The 18,714-nt window shown below is 41.3% G+C and overlaps 1 protein-coding gene across 1 annotated transcript in view; it reads right to left on the reverse strand.

Annotated features, from left to right (window-relative positions):
• LOC126458206 (kielin/chordin-like protein) overlaps positions 1–18,714 on the reverse strand; it is a 123,548-nt gene that overhangs the window by 26,956 nt on the left and 77,878 nt on the right. The window contains exon 5 of the mRNA XM_050095101.1: positions 8,386–8,514. Within this exon, the coding sequence (XP_049951058.1) occupies positions 8,386–8,514 (129 nt within the window). The remainder of the gene's footprint in view (positions 1–8,385; positions 8,515–18,714) is intronic.

Below are 18,714 nucleotides of genomic sequence, written 5' to 3' on the forward strand. Positions count from 1 at the left end.
TCAGGTATCGAGACGAAATCTTGGGACCTCATGTGCGGTTGTTGCGAGGTGACGTAGGCCCACACTTCGTACTGATGGACGATAAATTTCGACCTCATAGAGCACGGGTGGTTGATATTTTCTTGGAAACGGAAGAAACTGCATGCGTGGCGTGGCCTTTTCGCTCTCCCGATTTGAATCCCATAGAGAAAGTCTGGGATGCGCTGGGGAGACAGGTCGCATGACGTCAGTATCCACCAACCACTCTCCAAAACTTACGAGTAGTTCTTCAGGAAGAATGGGCGTACTGCCTGAACATGAGATTGATGACGTCACTCACAGCATTCCCCGTCGTTGTCAGGCCTGTATTGGTGCCAGAGGTGGTCACACCCAATGCTGAGCACATTAACCAGTTGTCGGAATATAGGTGCAAATCCGTTAAGTTGGAAAAAACGAAGCAGATTTTTGTCTATCGTTATGCGTGTTGTAGTTGTTTACGTTCTGTGCTCTTTACATTGTTTCTACTTTACTGTCGCTTGTTTACACTGTTTTGTGGCGAAATAAACGCAACGCTGCAAAATTTCCGTTATTGGTTTAATTTTGGACACCAGTGTACGTCCACATTCATTTAATCGATTATCCTCGTTTAGATGTACTGTTGCAGGTAAATGCAATTTATCAGTGACCCACTTCCCATAACGCCTTTCTCTTACCGCAATCAAATACAAAATAATGATTTCATTAATTACTGAAGTCAAAAAACACACCTGAAAATTCACCACATCAGTTCTAAACAACATTCTAAATGCTTGTTTTGAAGGTCATTATACGAGCAAATATCTTAAACTACACCGTTACAACACAGGAAAATTATAGCGGTATATTATGGGCCACGTCGCCATTTTCTCTTTGCCAGTTTCGTACAAACGACATAGGTTCATGACTGTCGGAAAACAAAGGATAATTCATGTACATTCACCCATAAATAAAACATTATGTTGCCAATTACCTTAAAACAGTGATTCTCTTTCCCCATGCACAAAAAGTTATTTGAAAACTACAGCAAAGTCAATGTTGCCTTTACATGATTTGTTCCTCAACACGCAGAACTCATAGCTGACAATAAGACTCTTTGAACTATGTAGTTAATCTTGACCTCACTAAATGTCGGTTTGTACAAGAGGTACGAATTTTACAGTAGTGGTACTAATTTGGAGCTGGTACAATATAGGCAGGTCTCTCTGATATGGCATGGATTTAGATCTTTTCCATCATGAACGATTAAGCTCCGTGTTGCTTAGCAGACAATACGCAGGTCATATAGAATCTAACGATGCCCAGTCATGTTACGAGCTTTTCTCCTGGAGAACCTTGTGAAGCACGTATTCCACGATCCGTCTGCAGTTGAAATGGTGAACTTTGTACCGAGACAGAAGTAACAGCTAACTTACATCCACCCCACCAATTGCCGTTCTCCAAGTATAATGTCGAAGTTAGGAGTCCTGTGCAATGTCCCTTATTTGTGGATGATGTTGCAGTATTCTGTTCCTCCTCCAACACATCAACAGCAATCTGTCAGTTACAACTTGCAGTGAAGAGGTGGTAGGAGTGCGCTGTCAAAGAGGGTTTTCTGGGTAAGTGTGTGTGTGTGTGCTTTAAATGTAATTGTGTTTTTCGCATTTGTAATTTGCCTGACTTGGATAGCAGGGACAACAATCCACATTTTATAGACTCGTGAGGTTTCTGAGCTTCATTTTTGATTCGAAGTTGTGGTTACTACACCTAAAAGGACCTGAAGGCAACATCCCAGAAAGTACTCAGTATCTGAAGGTACGTTACCCACATGTCTTGGGGAGTGGACAGGGTGCGTCTGCACCAGTTGTATATGGTTTCTGTGACATCATAGCTAGATTATGAGTGCACGGTATAAGGATCATTGAGACCTGCTTAACCAAAAAATCAATGACGCTAGCTGCCGTGAGGGGAGATGCTTGGAGGACCAGTCCCAAACCCAGTCGCTATGCTGAGACTGGGGAACCATCCATCGGCAGCTCCTCATGGTACCTCAAGCATATAAGATCCTCACTGCTCCAAAATCACCAGTATACACATAGCTGCCTTCCAGCTGTGAACATCTTTTCTCCAATCGTTCACGAGCAACAGGGCCGTTTGGGATCCGCTTGAGCTTGTGCTGGGGCACCGTGGTGTGGGGCAAGTATAGGCCCAAATCCAAGGTTAGAATCGACTTACACCAAGGTAACTGCAGAGGTTAAGAGTAATTTTGGATTTAGTGCAATATAGAACAGAATGCACACCTGCATCTGTTTTTAATAGAATATTTTACATAATTTAGTCCGTGGGTGAGTCTTAGCTGAGGGACTTACTTGCCTACTCTGTTGGTTTTCCTGACCGGGTCCTGAAGACTCGGTTGCTAAAAGAATTCACTGTATTCTACGCCTAATTATACGCGATCTTCAGGGCACTGGGGCTGAGAAGATGTGTTGCGACTGCTAAATTCTTCGTCTGTTACCATAGTCTGAGTGTCCTTAACTCTCTACAGTACTTTTACCACATAAAGTAGTCCAAATATCTATGACGCCCTTCTCCACCAACAAAGGCTGAGGAAGTAGATGTCCTTCGACTGGGTACCACGGCACATGTACACTGACGCATACGAAATGGCAGATTTAGCAGCCAAACAGGTGTATCACGAATAAGCAGGTGGTTCAGTGTGCCAACCTTCTGCATGCTATCACCTCACTGTTGAACTATAAAGCGTTGCGTGTGTACGTGGGAAGAAGGCTGTGGAGAAGTGATGAGGTTCTCCTTATTCGTCTTCATAAAGGACACCAGCCGTTTGATGCATGGCTTCTTGTTCTGGCGGGAGGGCCGTCAAGTGTGTGATGCTTGTGGCATGAGAATCACAGTGCGCCGCATTTTAGTAGACTGTGTTTTCATCTACATCTACATCTATACTCCGCGAGCCACCTTACGGTGTGTGGCGGAGGGTACTTATTGTACCACTATCTGATCCCCCCTTCCCTGTTCCATTCACGAATTGTGCGTGGGAAGAACGACTGCTTGTAAGTCTCCGTATTTGCTCTAATTTCTCGGATCTTTTCGTTGTGATCATTACGCGAGATATATGTGGGCGGTAGTAATATGTTGCCCATCTCTTCCCGGAATGTGCTCTCTCGTAATTTCGATAATAAACCTCTCCGTATTGCGTAACGCCTTTCTTGAAGTGTCCGCCACTGGAGCTTGTTCAGCATCTCCGTAACGCTCTCGCGCTGACTAAATGTCCCCATGACGAATCGCGCTGCTTTTCGCTGGATCATGTCTATCTCTTCTATTAATCCAACCTGGTAAGGGTCCCATACTGATGAGCAATACTCAAGAATCGGACGAACAAGCGTTTTGTAAGCTACTTCTTTCGTCGATGAGTCACATTTTCTTAGAATTCTTCCTATGAATCTCAACCTGGCGCCTGCTTTTCCCACTATTTGTTTTATGTGATCATTCCACTTCAGATCGCTCCGGATAGTAACTCCTAAGTATTTTACGGTCGTTACCGCTTCCAATGATTTACCACCTATGGCATAATCGTACTGGAATGGATTTCTGCCCCTATGTATGCGCATTATATTACATTTATCTACGTTTAGGGAAAGCTGCCAGCTGTCGCACCATGCATTAATCCTCTGCAGGTCCTCCTGGAGTACGTACGAGTCTTCTGATGTTGCTACTTTCTTGTAGACAACCGTGTCATCTGCAAATAGCCTCACGGAGCTACCGATGTTGTCAACTAAGTCATTTATGTATATTGTAAACAATAAAGGTCCTATCACGCTTCCCTGCGGTACTCCCGAAATTACCTCTACATCTGCAGATTTTGAACCGTTAAGAATGACATGTTGTGTTCTTTCTTCTAGGAAATCCTGAATCCAATCACAAACCTGGTCCGATATTCCGTAAGCTCGTATTTTTTTCACTAAACGTAAATGCGGAACCGTATCAAATGCCTTCCTGAAGTCCAGGAATACGGCATCAATCTGCTCGCCAGTGTCTACGGCACTGTGAATTTCTTGGGCAAATAGGGCGAGCTGAGTTTCACATGATCTCTGTTTGCGGAATCCATGTTGGTTATGATGAAGGAGATTTGTATTATCTAAGAACGTCATAATACGAGAACATAAAACATGTTCCATTATTCTACAACAGATTGACGTAAGCGAAATAGGCCTATAATTATTCGCATCTGATTTATGACCCTTCTTGAAAATGGGAACGACCTGCGCTTTCTTCCAGTCGCTAGGTACTTTACGTTCTTCCAGCGATCTACGATAAATTGCTGATAGAAAGGGGGCAAGTTCTTTAGCATAATCACTGTAGAATCTTAAGGGTATCTCGTCTGGTCCGGATGCTTTTCCGCTACTAAGTGATAGCAGTTGTTTTTCAATTCCGATATCGTTTATTTCAATATTTTCCATTTTGGCGTCCGTGCGACGGCTGAAGTCAGGGACCGTGTTACGATTTTCCGCAGTGAAACAGTTTCGGAACACTGAATTCAGTATTTCTGCCTTTCTTCGGTCGTCCTCTGTTTCGGTTCCATCGTGGTCAACGAGTGACTGAATAGGGGATTTAGATCCGCTTACCGATTTTACATATGACCAAAACTTTTTAGGGTTCTTGTTTAGATTGTTTGCCAATGTTTTATGTTCGAATTCGTTGAATGCTTCTCTCATTGCTCTCTTTACGCTCTTTTTCGCTTCGTTCAGCTTTTCCTTATCAGCTATGATTCGACTACTCTTAAACCTATGATGAAGCTTTCTTTGTTTCCGTAGTACCTTTCGTACATGATTGTTATACCACGGTGGATCTTTCCCCTCGCTTTGGACCTTAGTCGGTACGAACTTATCTAAGGCGTACTGGACGATGTTTCTGAATTTTTTCCATTTTTGTTCCACATCCTCTTCCTCAGAAATGAACGTTTGATGGTGGTCACTCAGATATTCTGCGATTTGTGCCCTATCACTCTTGTTAAGCAAATATATTTTCCTTCCTTTCTTGGCAATTCTTATTACACTTGTAGTCATTGATGCAACCACTGACTTATGATCACTGATACCCTCTTCTACATTCACGGAGTCGAAAAGTTCCGGTCTATTTGTTGCTATGAGGTCTAAAACGTTAGCTTCACGAGTTGGTTCTCTAACTATCTGCTCGAAGTAATTCTCGGACAAGGCAGTCAGGATAATGTCACAAGAGTCTCTGTCCCTGGCTCCAGTTCTGATTGTGTGACTATCCCATTCTATACCTGGTAGATTGAAGTCTCCCCCTATTACAATAGTATGATCACGAAACTTCTTCACGACGTTCTGCAGGTTCTCTCTGAGGCGCTCAACTACTACGGTTGCTGATGCAGGTGGTCTATAGAAGCATCCGACTATCATATCTGACCCACCTTTGATACTTAACTTAACCCAGATTATTTCACATTCGCATTCGCTAATAACTTCACTGGATATTATTGAATTCTTTACTGCTATAAATACTCCTCCACCATTGGCGTTTATCCTATCCTTGCGGTATATATTCCATTCTGTGTCTAGGATTTCGTTACTGTTCACTTCCGGTTTTAACCAACTTTCCGTTCCTAATACTATATGCGCACTATTTCCTTCAATAAGAGATACTAATTCAGGAACCTTGCCCTGGATACTCCTGCAGTTTACCAATATTACGTTAACTTTTCCTGTTTTTGGTCTCTGAGGACGGACATTCTTTATCAACGATGATAATGTCCTCTCTGGTAAGCCGTCAGGTATTTTATCGTTTCGCCCAAGGGGGGGTCCCTCTAACCTAAAAAACCCCCGTGTGCACGCCACACGTACTCTGCTACCCTAGTAGCTGCTTCCGGTGTGTAGTGCACGCCTGACCTGTCTAGGGGGGCCCTACAGTTCTCCACCCAATAACGGAGGTCGATGAATTTGCAACCATTATAGTCGCAGAGTCGTCTGAGCCTCTGGTTTAGACCCTCCACACGGCTCCAAACCAGAGGACCGCGATCGACTCTGGGCACTATGCTGCAGATATTAAGCTCAGCTTGCACTCCGCGTGCGATGCTGGTTGTCTTCACCAAATCAGCCAGCCGCCGGAAGGAACCAAGGATGGCCTCAGAACCCAAGCGGCAGGCGTCATTCGTTCCGACATGTGCTACTATATGCAGCCGGTCACACCCAGTGCGTTCAATAGCTGCCGGAAGGGCCTCCTCCACATTACGGACGAGACCCCCCGGCAAGCACACCGAGTGCACACTGGCATTCTTCCCCGACCTACCCGCTATTTTCCTGAGGGGCTCCATAACCCGCCTAACGTTGGAGCTCCCTATAACTAATAGGCCCGCCCTCTGTGACTGTCGGGACCTTGCCGGAGAATCGGCCACTGGCCCAACAGGCGAGGCACCCTGTGGTGGCTCGGAAACGATGTCATCACCACTAGGAAGCACCCCGTACCTGTTGGAAAGGGGTAAGGCAGCTGCCACGCGGCCAGATCCCACCTTCGCCTTTCGGCCAGGCACGCGCGAGCCCACCACTGTCCGCCATTCACCCTGGAGTGATGGCTGACCGGTAAGATGCTCACTGCCGGAAGACGCAGCGACATCAGGGGTTCCATGTGATTCCAAGGCCACCGAAGTAGGCATAGGTCTCACCACAGTTGCCCCAACGCCACTACGAGCCGACGCCTGCGCCTCGAGCTCGATGAGCCTAACAGACAAAGCCTCCACCTGCCCCCGAAGAGTGGCCAATTCTCCTTGCGTCCGCTTACAACAACCACAGCCCCTACACATGACTATGTTTACCCTACTCTATACGGTGACAAATTCCCAAGATAATCTTCTGATGAGCTACTCTGATAATCAAGAAACACTCACTGAAATACGAGACGCGAAAACTACGCTAGGTTTTCCCAGAAAAACTATTTAAAAGCTAAGCGCAGCAAATAAGTACAAAAACGCTTTATACAAACAGTACTCGCTGCTGCTGGTGCTGTCGCTCTGGCTGTCACAAGACAATTGCTGATTCAAGTGACTAGTGGCTAACGGCCGCGAAACAAACAAAAGACGGTTTTAGGGCGCTTTCTGTTCTAAACGATCAAGAAAACACTAAGAAATCTAACACGAAAACTACGTAAAGTTTTATCAAGAACTGTTAGTTACTATGCAGAGCAGATAAACACAAATAGAACCCCTTCCTTAGTGGAAGGTCGTAAACAAAATGCAAAATAAACGCTTTATACAAACAGTACTCGCTGCTGCTGGTGCTGTCGCTCTGGCTGTCACAAGACAACTGCCGATTCAAGTGACTAGTGGCTAACGGCCGCGAAACAAACAAAAGACGGTTTTAGGGCGCTTTCTGTTCTAAACGATCAAGAAAACACTAAGAAATCTAACACGAAAACTACGTAAAGTTTTATCAAGAACTGTTAGTTACTATGCAGAGCAGATAAACACAAATAGAATCCCTTCCTTAGTGGAAGGTCGTAAACAAAATGCAAAATAAACGCTTTATACAAACAGTACTCGCTGCTGCTGGTGCTGTCGCTCTGGCTGTCACAAGACAACTGCCGATTCAAGTGACTAGTGGCTAACGGCCGCGAAATTCAGACGAGATGGCAGCAGCTAATTTACCAACGGATTTGACCACTATTTCAGCTGACAATCACACGGATGTGATATAACTTTTAAGGTTTTGTGAAATGTCCGACTTCTTCCCTAAAAGTTTAGGGAGAAGTTGTTAATGTGTTATCAGAGTGGATGGCTCATCCATATGTCATTATTTTATTTTTTCCCTTGTATTACATTTGTTTCATTTGACGTTTTTAGGATGTCTGACCATATTTATAGTATAACAAAGGTTGTGAGATGGTGTGGCTCCTCAAGCGACTGTGAGTGAGGCAGAGAGATAATGAATGCAATTTTATATACGATTTACTTCACTCTTCCTTGTTTATAACATTTGATATTTTTCAACAACATTTGTTTCTACTGATTTTTTAAGGGTGCTCATTATCTTCGCCACTGAGCGCCCAAACATAAACACACATACACCCACACACCCACACACCCTCCCACCCACCCACCCATCCACACACAACCACACACACACACACACACACACACACACACAATACGTATGTGCTAGAGTAGAAAAATTAGGCAAAGAAATCTGTATGCAGTACATATACCACAACAGGCGGAAAGAGATGGGATTAAGTAGCACAACACATTATTCATATTGTGTTATATCGAATGTTCATGTTTAGGGCTGAAATTTTCATTTCATTTTTCAGAATTAGCTAATGGAAGTAATTTCTTTATGAGACAGATGTTATTTTGCTACTTACCATTAAATCCCTGTTGACAGACACACGATAAGCAATCAGACTCTGGTACTTCCATGTGCTGGCCTTCTAAGTATGTCTTCCCATTGAACACACACTCTGCAACATCTTGGCGACCCTCAGTACCACTACCTGTAATTTAAATGTCCAACGTTATTTACAAATGAGCAATATTTTATTCGTTTTGTATTTATTTATCTTGTTGTATCTGCCAATAGAGTTTTCTGTAAGACAGAAATGCATCATAGTTTTCATTGGTTTTTGTATATATTTAATTTTTTAAATATTTTATATGTGTGCCCTGCACCTAATATTCGTTCTATGTCATCAGCACAAAAAATTTGAATGTATAATCAGAGCTTACTTCATAACTTACACTTGAACAAGCCAATTACAGAGGGGCAAATCATATGCGAAACAAATGCTTAAAAATTTCAGTGTGCTTAATTTCAAGGCCAATTAGCATATAATCTGAAAAGTAGATATTAGATTAGATTAGATTACATTCAGTTTTTCGTTTCATAAACCCAAAAGTGAGACGAATCTCGTACATATCAGGGAGTATAGCATTCAACTGTGCAGAGGTAGCTACGACACATACTGAAAATAAATTATGACGATTATAAATGATAAATAAGAGGAATGGGAGAAAAATTAGAAAATATTGGGCACAATATTAGGAACGAGTTTATAAAAGAAATATCGAATGTAAGTGAACAATTAAACCTTCATATTAATGAACTGCAGTTAGAGAAGTAACCTATTAAAATGTAAATAGAAAAATTTAGAAGTGAGCATGTGAGAAAAATAGATAACAACATCTCAAGATTGGACACTCATATTAATGAAAATAAACAAGAAAAGGATGTAGTGAATAAGATAATAAATAAATTAGCTGAAGAGCTTAGTAATTTTAAGATTTGTACAGGGTGGCAGCCAGTCAAGGAATATTTTAGGGAATTGGTTTAAGAAATTTATTTCAAAGGCCCAGTGGAATCTTTACATGTTTTCTCCCAGAGTAATTCACGCCATGTCTACGTGACCCAAGCTGCTTGCCTTTCAAAACCGAGGCGGCTCTGTCAAGTTCAAGCTGCTGACAGGAGACGTCCTGAGCCCTCTGCTGCAATTGCTAGCGAATTCACGCCATCGATTTTAGCCAATAGCGTGAGCAGGATACCAATCACGTGTGTGGACGCCGGAGCGTCCTGCGGAGCAGAACACACTTGCTCCTCTCTCTTGTAATCCAGACCTCGAGGAGAACAGACGTCTTCTTGGAAAGCGGAGCCTCTGGCTCTGCCTTTCGCGAACGGCCACCGACGTAAGTTAACATGAACCGCTCCCCCTTCCGTTGCCCATTTTAATTAATTATTCGACCTCATACACTGGCCTAAACCTGATAACTTCCGACCCCAGGCGCGCTCTTTGTACTCCGTATATTGAAATATATCCTGTTCATGTTACTTAATTTCCTGTTTTGTCATTTAACGGCAGCCCTGGATGCCCACTATCAAATCCTGACAGCTCGACCTTCTGTACACTGCCGCCACGAGGCATATATAACAGCCTTCTTCCCCCTTCCCTGCCAAACATACATTAACATCGGTTGCAGAAGTCCCTTGAAAACTTCTCCTAGCTTTACAGATTAAGTCTAGTGCAAATCTTGAAGAGAAGCTTAAGGAGACCCAACAATGTGTGGATGATAAGTTCCAGAATCTTAGGGAAGAGATCAATGCATCATTGGACTATTTTAAGGCTGATCATGTTCAACTACAAGAGGAAAGCATTGAATGACTAAGGGATACCCTAGATGACTTACTGCGGAAAGCAGATATTATAAAATTATAACAGGAAAGCGATAGGAGTGATCTAGAAACTATGTGTTTTATGTTAAGAGTCCATAGTTTTCACAGGAGCACAGGAAAGGATATAGCCAATTGAAAAGCTATATTTTTAGAAAAGGAATATTGGGAAAGACAGACTAGTCATCTGTAGAGAGCATGCCCATGAAGGGGCCAGAGGGCAATCATGGTAGCAGCCCCCATTGTAGCATGGATAGCACTAATGAAAAGTTTCAGGTAAAAGAGATGACAGAAGAGAAGACACAATCCCCAGTTCAATCGCTGAATTCTTGGAACAGTGAAGATTTGAGAGTGGGAAAGGATGGTTGGAAAAGATTCTGTCCTTTAAACCAGGTAATGGAGTAAATCCAGTTCTTTTTTAAAGTCATTTGAAGGGGTACAATAATGGAGTAAATCCAGTTTTTTTAAAGTCATTTGAAGGGTATTATCGTCTTCATGCAGCGTTCATAAAAAGATTGAGTTTTAGATGGATAAATTTAAAGATGGTGCACAGTATGGGAAATACTGAATATGAAGGATTTTACTGACTTGAGAGAATATTTCAGATTGTTCAAAGTGGAGTATTGAAATACAGGAGACCAGGAGAAACTGCTCTGGAACTTTCAGATCCTAAACCCGACGAGAGAAAATGGAGAGGATACAAACGTTACTTCAAGTTGCGTATAGATAGGGTGAAATTCCAATATAAACTGGCAGATGAAGAACAGCTGATTCGCATATTGACTTGTCACCTGGCTGTCTCCACACACTCCTAGGTACTTGCGAACAGATGCACTGAAATGAATGCACAGTTGTATTATTTAGGGAAGTTAGACACCTTCTATGAGAAGGAAGAAGAAGATGGGCCAGCGAAATCGAAATAGGTTTTCAGATTACTGGGGAAATTCAAAAAGCGAGGCAGAAACGAGGTGCCAGACTAATCTCAAGGTCAGAACCCTCGTAATCTGTCCTACAATTAGCACCAAATTGTGACTCCAATAACTGAAGATGAGGCAAACGAAGAAGGTCCTTTTGGAGATATCATTATGTGGGACCAAGAGTTATGAACTATAGGCCCAAAATGTTTGGAATCCAGACTTTAGATCAAGAATGGCAATCAAGAGAGGAATTATTAGAAGGAGAAGTTTGTCCAGTAAATGAAACTATGATGCCAATAATAATAGAAAAGTGGGTTAACAGACTGTGAAAAATTTTTTAGACTGAGGTGGTGCTATTAGTGTTGTAAGTAAGGAGTGTTTTTGAGAAACTGAAGATTAGAGGGAAGCATCCAACACACCATAGAAGGGAGTAAATGTTGTTGGAATCACTGGTGTTCAGGGAAAACCTATAAGTGATGAGGTATTATTATCCATCCTAGTTGTACCATTGAAGTGTGATCAGAGATTCTTAGTAACTCTTAACTTAAACATACCATTGCTAAAAGGGGTGGATTGGTCAGAAAAATACAGGGCAGTATTGGATTTTGCCCATAAAAAGTTTATTCTGCCAAATCCAGGTCAGGTAATTGAAATTCCATTCACTGGAAGTAGGATGAGTGTAGAACTGGGAAAAAACTAGTTGGTGATTTTCTCAAACACCTATGAAGTGGCAGGAAGAACTTCAGCACATAAGGGTATAGAGATAGACGGTAATGAACTTGACTGGAATTAGCTGAGAATGTTCAACCCACAGTGAATTCATACATAGTAAAAAATGGAGGAGTTATTGGACATAACATGAGTGACATAAGAGAGTACTCTCAGATCAAACTGAGACTATCCAGGATTATGAGTATCAATTAAAACTTAAAGAGGCAAACCATTTCTTTGTGAAGCCTTACACAATGCCCACTGGGCTAAAATAACCCACTAACAAGGATATTAGTGAGATGTTAGTACAAGGAGTAAACGAATTCTTGGTAGTTCCTACAACAATCCTCTCCTAGTGGTGAAAAAAACCTTGCAAAGCACAGCTGACCTTGGTGGACCCACAGTTAACCAGTATATAGAAGTGGAAAGAGGTAGATCAGTTCTGATTATTAGAAGGAATGAAATACATAAGCTGAATGGACCTGACTGCTGTCTATTGGCAAGTTCCATTACATTCAGGGCCTAGACCTGCTACAGCTTTTACCATCACCAGCTGATTGCATCTGTTTATCATTGTACCATTCAGTCTGAATGTGTCAGTAAGTGTGTTTATGGGGGCTCTGGACCATACTTTGGCCTGACATTTGTTGCAACAGCTCCTCATGTATGTAGGTGATGTTATGACTATTGGTAGAGCATAGGACGAGCATGAAGAGATGTTGGAAGAGGTACTGGGCAGATTTTTGGGAAATGGAATTAGTATAAAACTAATCAGATATGGTTAAAGGGATACAAAGGTCTTTACAGTATCCAGAATATCCAGAAATGCAGACTGTTGCAAGTGGGAAAGGTCTCTAAGATGATGGATTTAAAAACATTAGAAAATATAATATATGGCAGAGGTGCACTAAATATTTTATCATGGTTAAATATGAGATTATTTGGATATGACAAGGAAAACCTCAGAGTGAAAATACAGAAGAGGGTTCAGTCAAAGTAAAATGGGACTGGGAGAGAACAGTTAAGGACACAGCGTGCTAACAAGCATGTTAAGTCATACAAACTCAATCAGATGACAAGTGCAAAACGTTGTAAGCGTGTTCAAGTAGAGAAAAGGCATAAACCAGTGAAGTGGTTCCAATCGCTTCCTGTGAAGAAGAAAGTAGGAACATTATAGGACTGTGTGACAGGGAATGCTGAAAAATAACAATGCTTATCATTCTCAGAACGAGTGCCGCTCATGTGGTGACCCAGCAAATGTGACAGTAGTATACGAAAATTTAAACTGAGAGTGTGAAATCTTATGAGTATTAAGTTGCCAGTAAGATGTTAAATGCATTCAAAGCATGTGACACACAATGTTGAATCAGTAAATATTATTGACTACTTAAGGAGGCACTACCAGGATGGACTATGTAGATAAGTTACAGGGTTTAATAGCATTGGTTCAGGTGCGACCAGCATTGGAGGTATTAAGGATGGGCAGAGATATAGTATTAAAATTCGTGAGGGTTTTAACACATTGGTGAGTCCCTGAGCATTCTCTTGCTATCTCTGTAATGGCCTCGTTGTGGGATGGTAGTGGCAATGATAAAAACAGTTAGAACACATGCAATTTATGTTTTATTTGTTATGTAAGTATGTAGGCACATCCATAGATGTCATAGCTACTTTTGACTGTGTCTATTAAAAGAAGTCTGCAGTTAATAATATTACATGGAGATAGAGATCTGGGAGGATATGTATGACACCCAGAATATCATAATGCTAAATAAAGTAAAGCGAATTGTGGAAGCCACATAACTCTTTAACATTAAGTTAATTTTAATCAGTGTATAGAGATGGCACTGAGCAACAGATGCATGCTTAATTGTTTATATCGGTGTAGTGAAATCAGTGTTCCTAATTGTATTATATGCCAAACATGGAGATAGCATTAGTTATCTTCTGCACAGTATTACGGTAAGAAGATTTGTTTTAAGGAAAGTAGTTGCTGAATACAAAAAATAGCTATTTCTGTATACACATTTGAGAGAGGTACATTGTCTAACTAGTTACGGAGAAAAATAAAGAGTTTTGCCAGAAGGTTGTGTCCCGATTTGATTTAGCAAGAGCTAACAACATTTTCGGTAAGATTGGTAGAAAGGAAGTCAGTAATGCACTGCAGTTATATTATAATTTTAAGAATTCTTGCTGATGCGAGGTAATAATGAAGCTGCTTTTACTCACGTAGGATTAGCTGAAGTAGAGCTTTGAAATAGAGAGTGTTTACCTGTGTATAGATTAAGCTTTTTAACAGATTGTTCTTGGGTACTTTTAGTAATAAGAGAGTTGTATTTTCTGTGCATAATTTGCTGAAAGTTTAAATATAATGTGATGTCGTGTAAGGGAATAAAAAGAAAATTATTACGTGAAATACTGTTGATGGCAAAATTAAAAAAATAGTTAAGGACATCTCCTTGTATGGACTAGTGCTATAGGGTATATAATTATCAATATAAGTGGGTAAATGTAGTAATATATTTGTAAACGCTATTAGTCTTGTGACAGACATTGAGAAGCTAAGAAAACTATACATGGGGAAGGAAAAATGCTAGCCTTGGCGGTCGGCAAGCGATTCCTTATTCCATTTCAAGATAAAGTGTATCCAGCAAAACCTAGTGCCTTCAACATGTTTAATAGAAATGCGATTTACAAACGTGGCTCTGGAAAGCTGTAATTGCGTACAGCGTGGCCAACAAGAGGTAGAATGAACTCTGCAGTGTGCCACAGCTGTTCCATTAGCTCAGTGAGAGACGGGAATGCCATGGGGAACGGACAAGCAGACTAACCGATGTTCAAATCGTGTTCGCGTGAAACGTTATTTTCAGTTAAAGTATCAAATTGTATCCAATTTACACATCCACAGTGCGGTATCTGAGTATTTATTTCTGTTACTGTTACTTTTATTCAAACATGAAGACATAACTTGTACTTCTTACATATGTAAACGACCACTTTGTTTCGTTCATGACATGAATAATTCGAATAGAAAATATCAGCGGGTACAATAACATTGTCTGTATCCAGCGAGGCACAAAAAACCCAATAGGTAGGTTACACTAGATTGCACGTTATTCTGTGTGCTGTAATTCCATTCTTTACATCTGACATCCAGGCTTAAGCTCATCTAGCTAGAATGTACACGTACGAGCAACGTTCGCTTTATAGCAGGTATTCAAAGCAACCGCCTTGCACTGGCAAACATTACGCCACTCGCTGGATCATACTTTGTTGGACCTACGCAACACACCTGCCTCCACCATTCCTGAAACGGTATGCAAGCAAGCTGTTAGGTCGTGTACAGCCATGGCTGGAGTACTATAAACTTGTTCCTTTAAGAGTCCCCAGATATAAAAATCTAGTGAATAAAATCCCAGGGGAGATGGAGGCCAGAATATTGGACCTCCACGACAAAATGATGTCCTGCTTATAAATGACAATAACTAGGGCACGGACGTCTAAGGCATAAAGTAGAAACCGCATGAAGATTCTAACCATAGCTTCATGGTGGATGTGGGTTTGATGTGCAGCAGTATACACAGTGAACTACGGCGGCTTATATGGTAGTAACGAGTGATACGCAATCCTCTATACACTCCGATTTGCTTGCACTTTGTGACAGTGCTGTCAACTCCTCGTTTTCATACATTTGTTTTCAAAATGCACCCGAGCTGATTTTGCTAGACAAGCTTTTGTGTTGAATCCGTATGAGGAATCGCATGTCTATCTCCAAGTGGCGCATTTTTTTCTTCCCCCTGTATATGTATCACCATGAAAAATTCTGTACGAGTAAATGTCGGTTACGAACTAAAGAGATTCTAGTCCTGCAGGGTGATTTATCAACATAAAATTTACTTTGTCCTGATCGGAAAATTTTAGAAGGATCATCTGTTTCGATTGAGCAGGCAGTCATCGTCCTGTAATGAAAACCTCTTTACAGAGAGTAGCTTACAAAACATAGTATGTGAAAATATTATGTCATCAAAAGTGCTGTGCATTCTATGATGCTCCTTTTTAAAAATTTGATACTTCCCTAAAAATAGTATCATAAAATGAACAGCATTTCTGGTATCGTGATATTTTCTTATACTTTATTTCCTTAGTTATTCATTGTAAAGAAGTTTTATTAACGATATGAACACGGTTGTCTGATGAGTCGAAACTGCCATTCCTATACTGATTTGCAATCAGTACAAAAAATATTTTATGTAGGAAACTAAGATCGTGTAATCCACTAATATGACGACGTCAAGTATTTTAAAGTCAGTTATCAACCTTGTATATACAGTCAGTATTTTATGTACTAAGGTCAGCAGATAACTGGGATTACAGCATACACTCTCGGCACTTATCATTAGATGGAAAGTGAGAGTACAGCAAACTCCCGATTACCTGTGCATAGTCTAGCGATAGTTCAAAAAATGAAAATCATAATTGGAACGAAAATTATCTTTTACAATATAAATTTGCAAAGGACAGAGTAGCATGGTGAGTTGACACACGAGTCCTCGGACTGAAGACCTCAACAACAAAGAATATAAATTTCTGATTGTGGAGATGTATATGACGAAAGTATGTGTGAGTGTCTAAACAGTGATCACTGTGAACCTGGATTAAAAAATTGACACATTTTCTGCTTGGGGCTTTTCCAACGTAAAACGGGCATAACGTCGGATTGTATTGCCCAAGCTGCACAATATTTCCACATTTCAGGATTAAATATTAATTATACTTTTGATGGTAACGTTCGTTTTTTGTTACTTGTCTACTAGGGAACCCATGAAGTTTCTGTACAGCTGTGTGTCATTCAACACTTTCGCCACAAGGAGGGCTTTTTGAGCTGTATCATAAAAGTGGCTTCCCGTCCAGGAGGAAGCTCAGCTACCACAAATCAAATCACCGATCACTGTGAAGCGGAAATTTGTGTCCCACTATGGAAAGAAAACACTTGTTGCTAATATAATCAGTAGATGGCTGGAAACTGTTTTTCCCGAACGGGGTCGTTTCTGTAACGGGCAAGCAGCAGCAGACCATCTGTTTCGGAGGAGACTGTGCGTGCTGTTCAAACCACATTCACGAGATAGCCGCAGAAATCGATTAGACAAGCTTCACCGGAGCTTCGAGGGACAAAGAGTGCATTGCACAAAGAGGTTCACGAATGTCTTAAAATATGTGCATGTTGTTGTTGTTGTCTTCAGTCCAGAGACTTTTGATTCAGCTCTCCATGCTACTCCATCCTGTGCATGTCTCTTCATCTCGGAATAACTACTGCAACTTACATTCATCTGAATCTGCTTAGCGTATTCATCTCTTGGTCTCCCTCCACGCTTCCCTCTAGTACTAAATTGGTAATCCCTTGATGCCTCAGAATGTGTCCTACGAACGGATCCCTTCTTCTAGTCAAGTTGTGCCATAACTTCCTCTTCTCCCCAGTTCTATTCTGTACGTCCTCATTAGTTATGTGATCTACCCATCTAATCCTCAACATTCTTCTGTAGCACCACATTTCGAAAGCTTATTTTATCTTCTTGTCCAAACTATTTATCGTCCATGTTTCACTTCCATACGTGGCTGCACTAGAAACAAATAGTTTCAGAAACCACTTCCTGACAGTTAAATCTATAATCGATGTTAGTAAATTTCTCTTCTTCAGAATCGCTTTCCTTGCCGTAGCCAGTCTACATTTTATATCCTCTCTACTTCGAACATCATCAGTTATTTTGCTCCCCAAATAGCAAAATCATTTACTACTTTAAGGGTCTCATTTCCTAATCTAATTCGCTCAGCATCACCTGATTGAATTCGACTACATTCCATTATCCTCGTTTTGCTTTTGTTGATGTTCATGTTATATCCTCCTTTCAAGACACTGTCCATTCCGTTCAGCTACTCTTCCAGGTCCTTTGCTGTCTCTGACAGAATTACAATGTCGTCGGATAACCTCAGAGTTTTTATTTCCGTTCCATAGATATTAATTCCCACTCCAATTTTTTTTCTTTTGCTTCCCTTACTGCTTGCTCAATTGAATAAGTTCGGGGATAGGCTACAACCCTGTCTCTCTTCCTCCTCAACGACAGCTCCCCTTTCATGCCCCTCGACTCTTATAACTGCCATCTGGTTTCTGTACAAATTGTAAATAGGCTTTCGCTCTTTGTATTTTACCACTGCCACTTTCAGAATTTGAAAGTGAGTAATTTGGACCTTTTATGCGCACAGTAGCTGTCACAGCCAGATGATCGCGCGAAGAGTGAACAACTTGTAATGGACATACTGAATGTTTGAATGAGAGCAATGATTTCTTGAAGGGCGTGTGGTTGTCCGAAGAGATTATCTTTCGTGTTTGTGGCTTAGTAATGTCCTGATCTGGTGATCAGGAAATCCCCAAGTCGTTCGAGACTTCCCCAACAGGTGGATTGGCGGAGAGGGCCGGAGAGGGCCCAATTCCATGCCGCCGCATCACCTGACGTTACCCTCTCAGATTTTTTTCTTTGGCTGTAAGAACGGCAGTTCCTGGTATTCGGACATTGCAACAATGCATGAGAGATGCCCTGGGCACAGTAACACCAGACATGTTGCAGAACCTGTGGCAAGAGACTGAATACTGGCTTGTTTGTGTGTTATCAGGTGTACACACGTTGAAGTGACCTGAATGTTCAAATGCATTATCTGTATTAGATGCTTAGTTCAAAACTTAATGAGTACAGGCGTATTTGATGCAACATCTGTTTCATTTACTGTATACAGTAAAGAGTTACAGTGTTTTGTTACCAGGATAAACATTTATGGATATCCTGTATCGTGCAGTGCTGACAATGCTATCCGACGCTATGCCCGAGAACCCTGTTAGAAATATGACGATTATT

Source organism: Schistocerca serialis, chromosome 2 (genome assembly GCF_023864345.2).
Source record: "Schistocerca serialis cubense isolate TAMUIC-IGC-003099 chromosome 2, iqSchSeri2.2, whole genome shotgun sequence".
NCBI lineage: Eukaryota > Metazoa > Arthropoda > Insecta > Orthoptera > Acrididae > Schistocerca > Schistocerca serialis.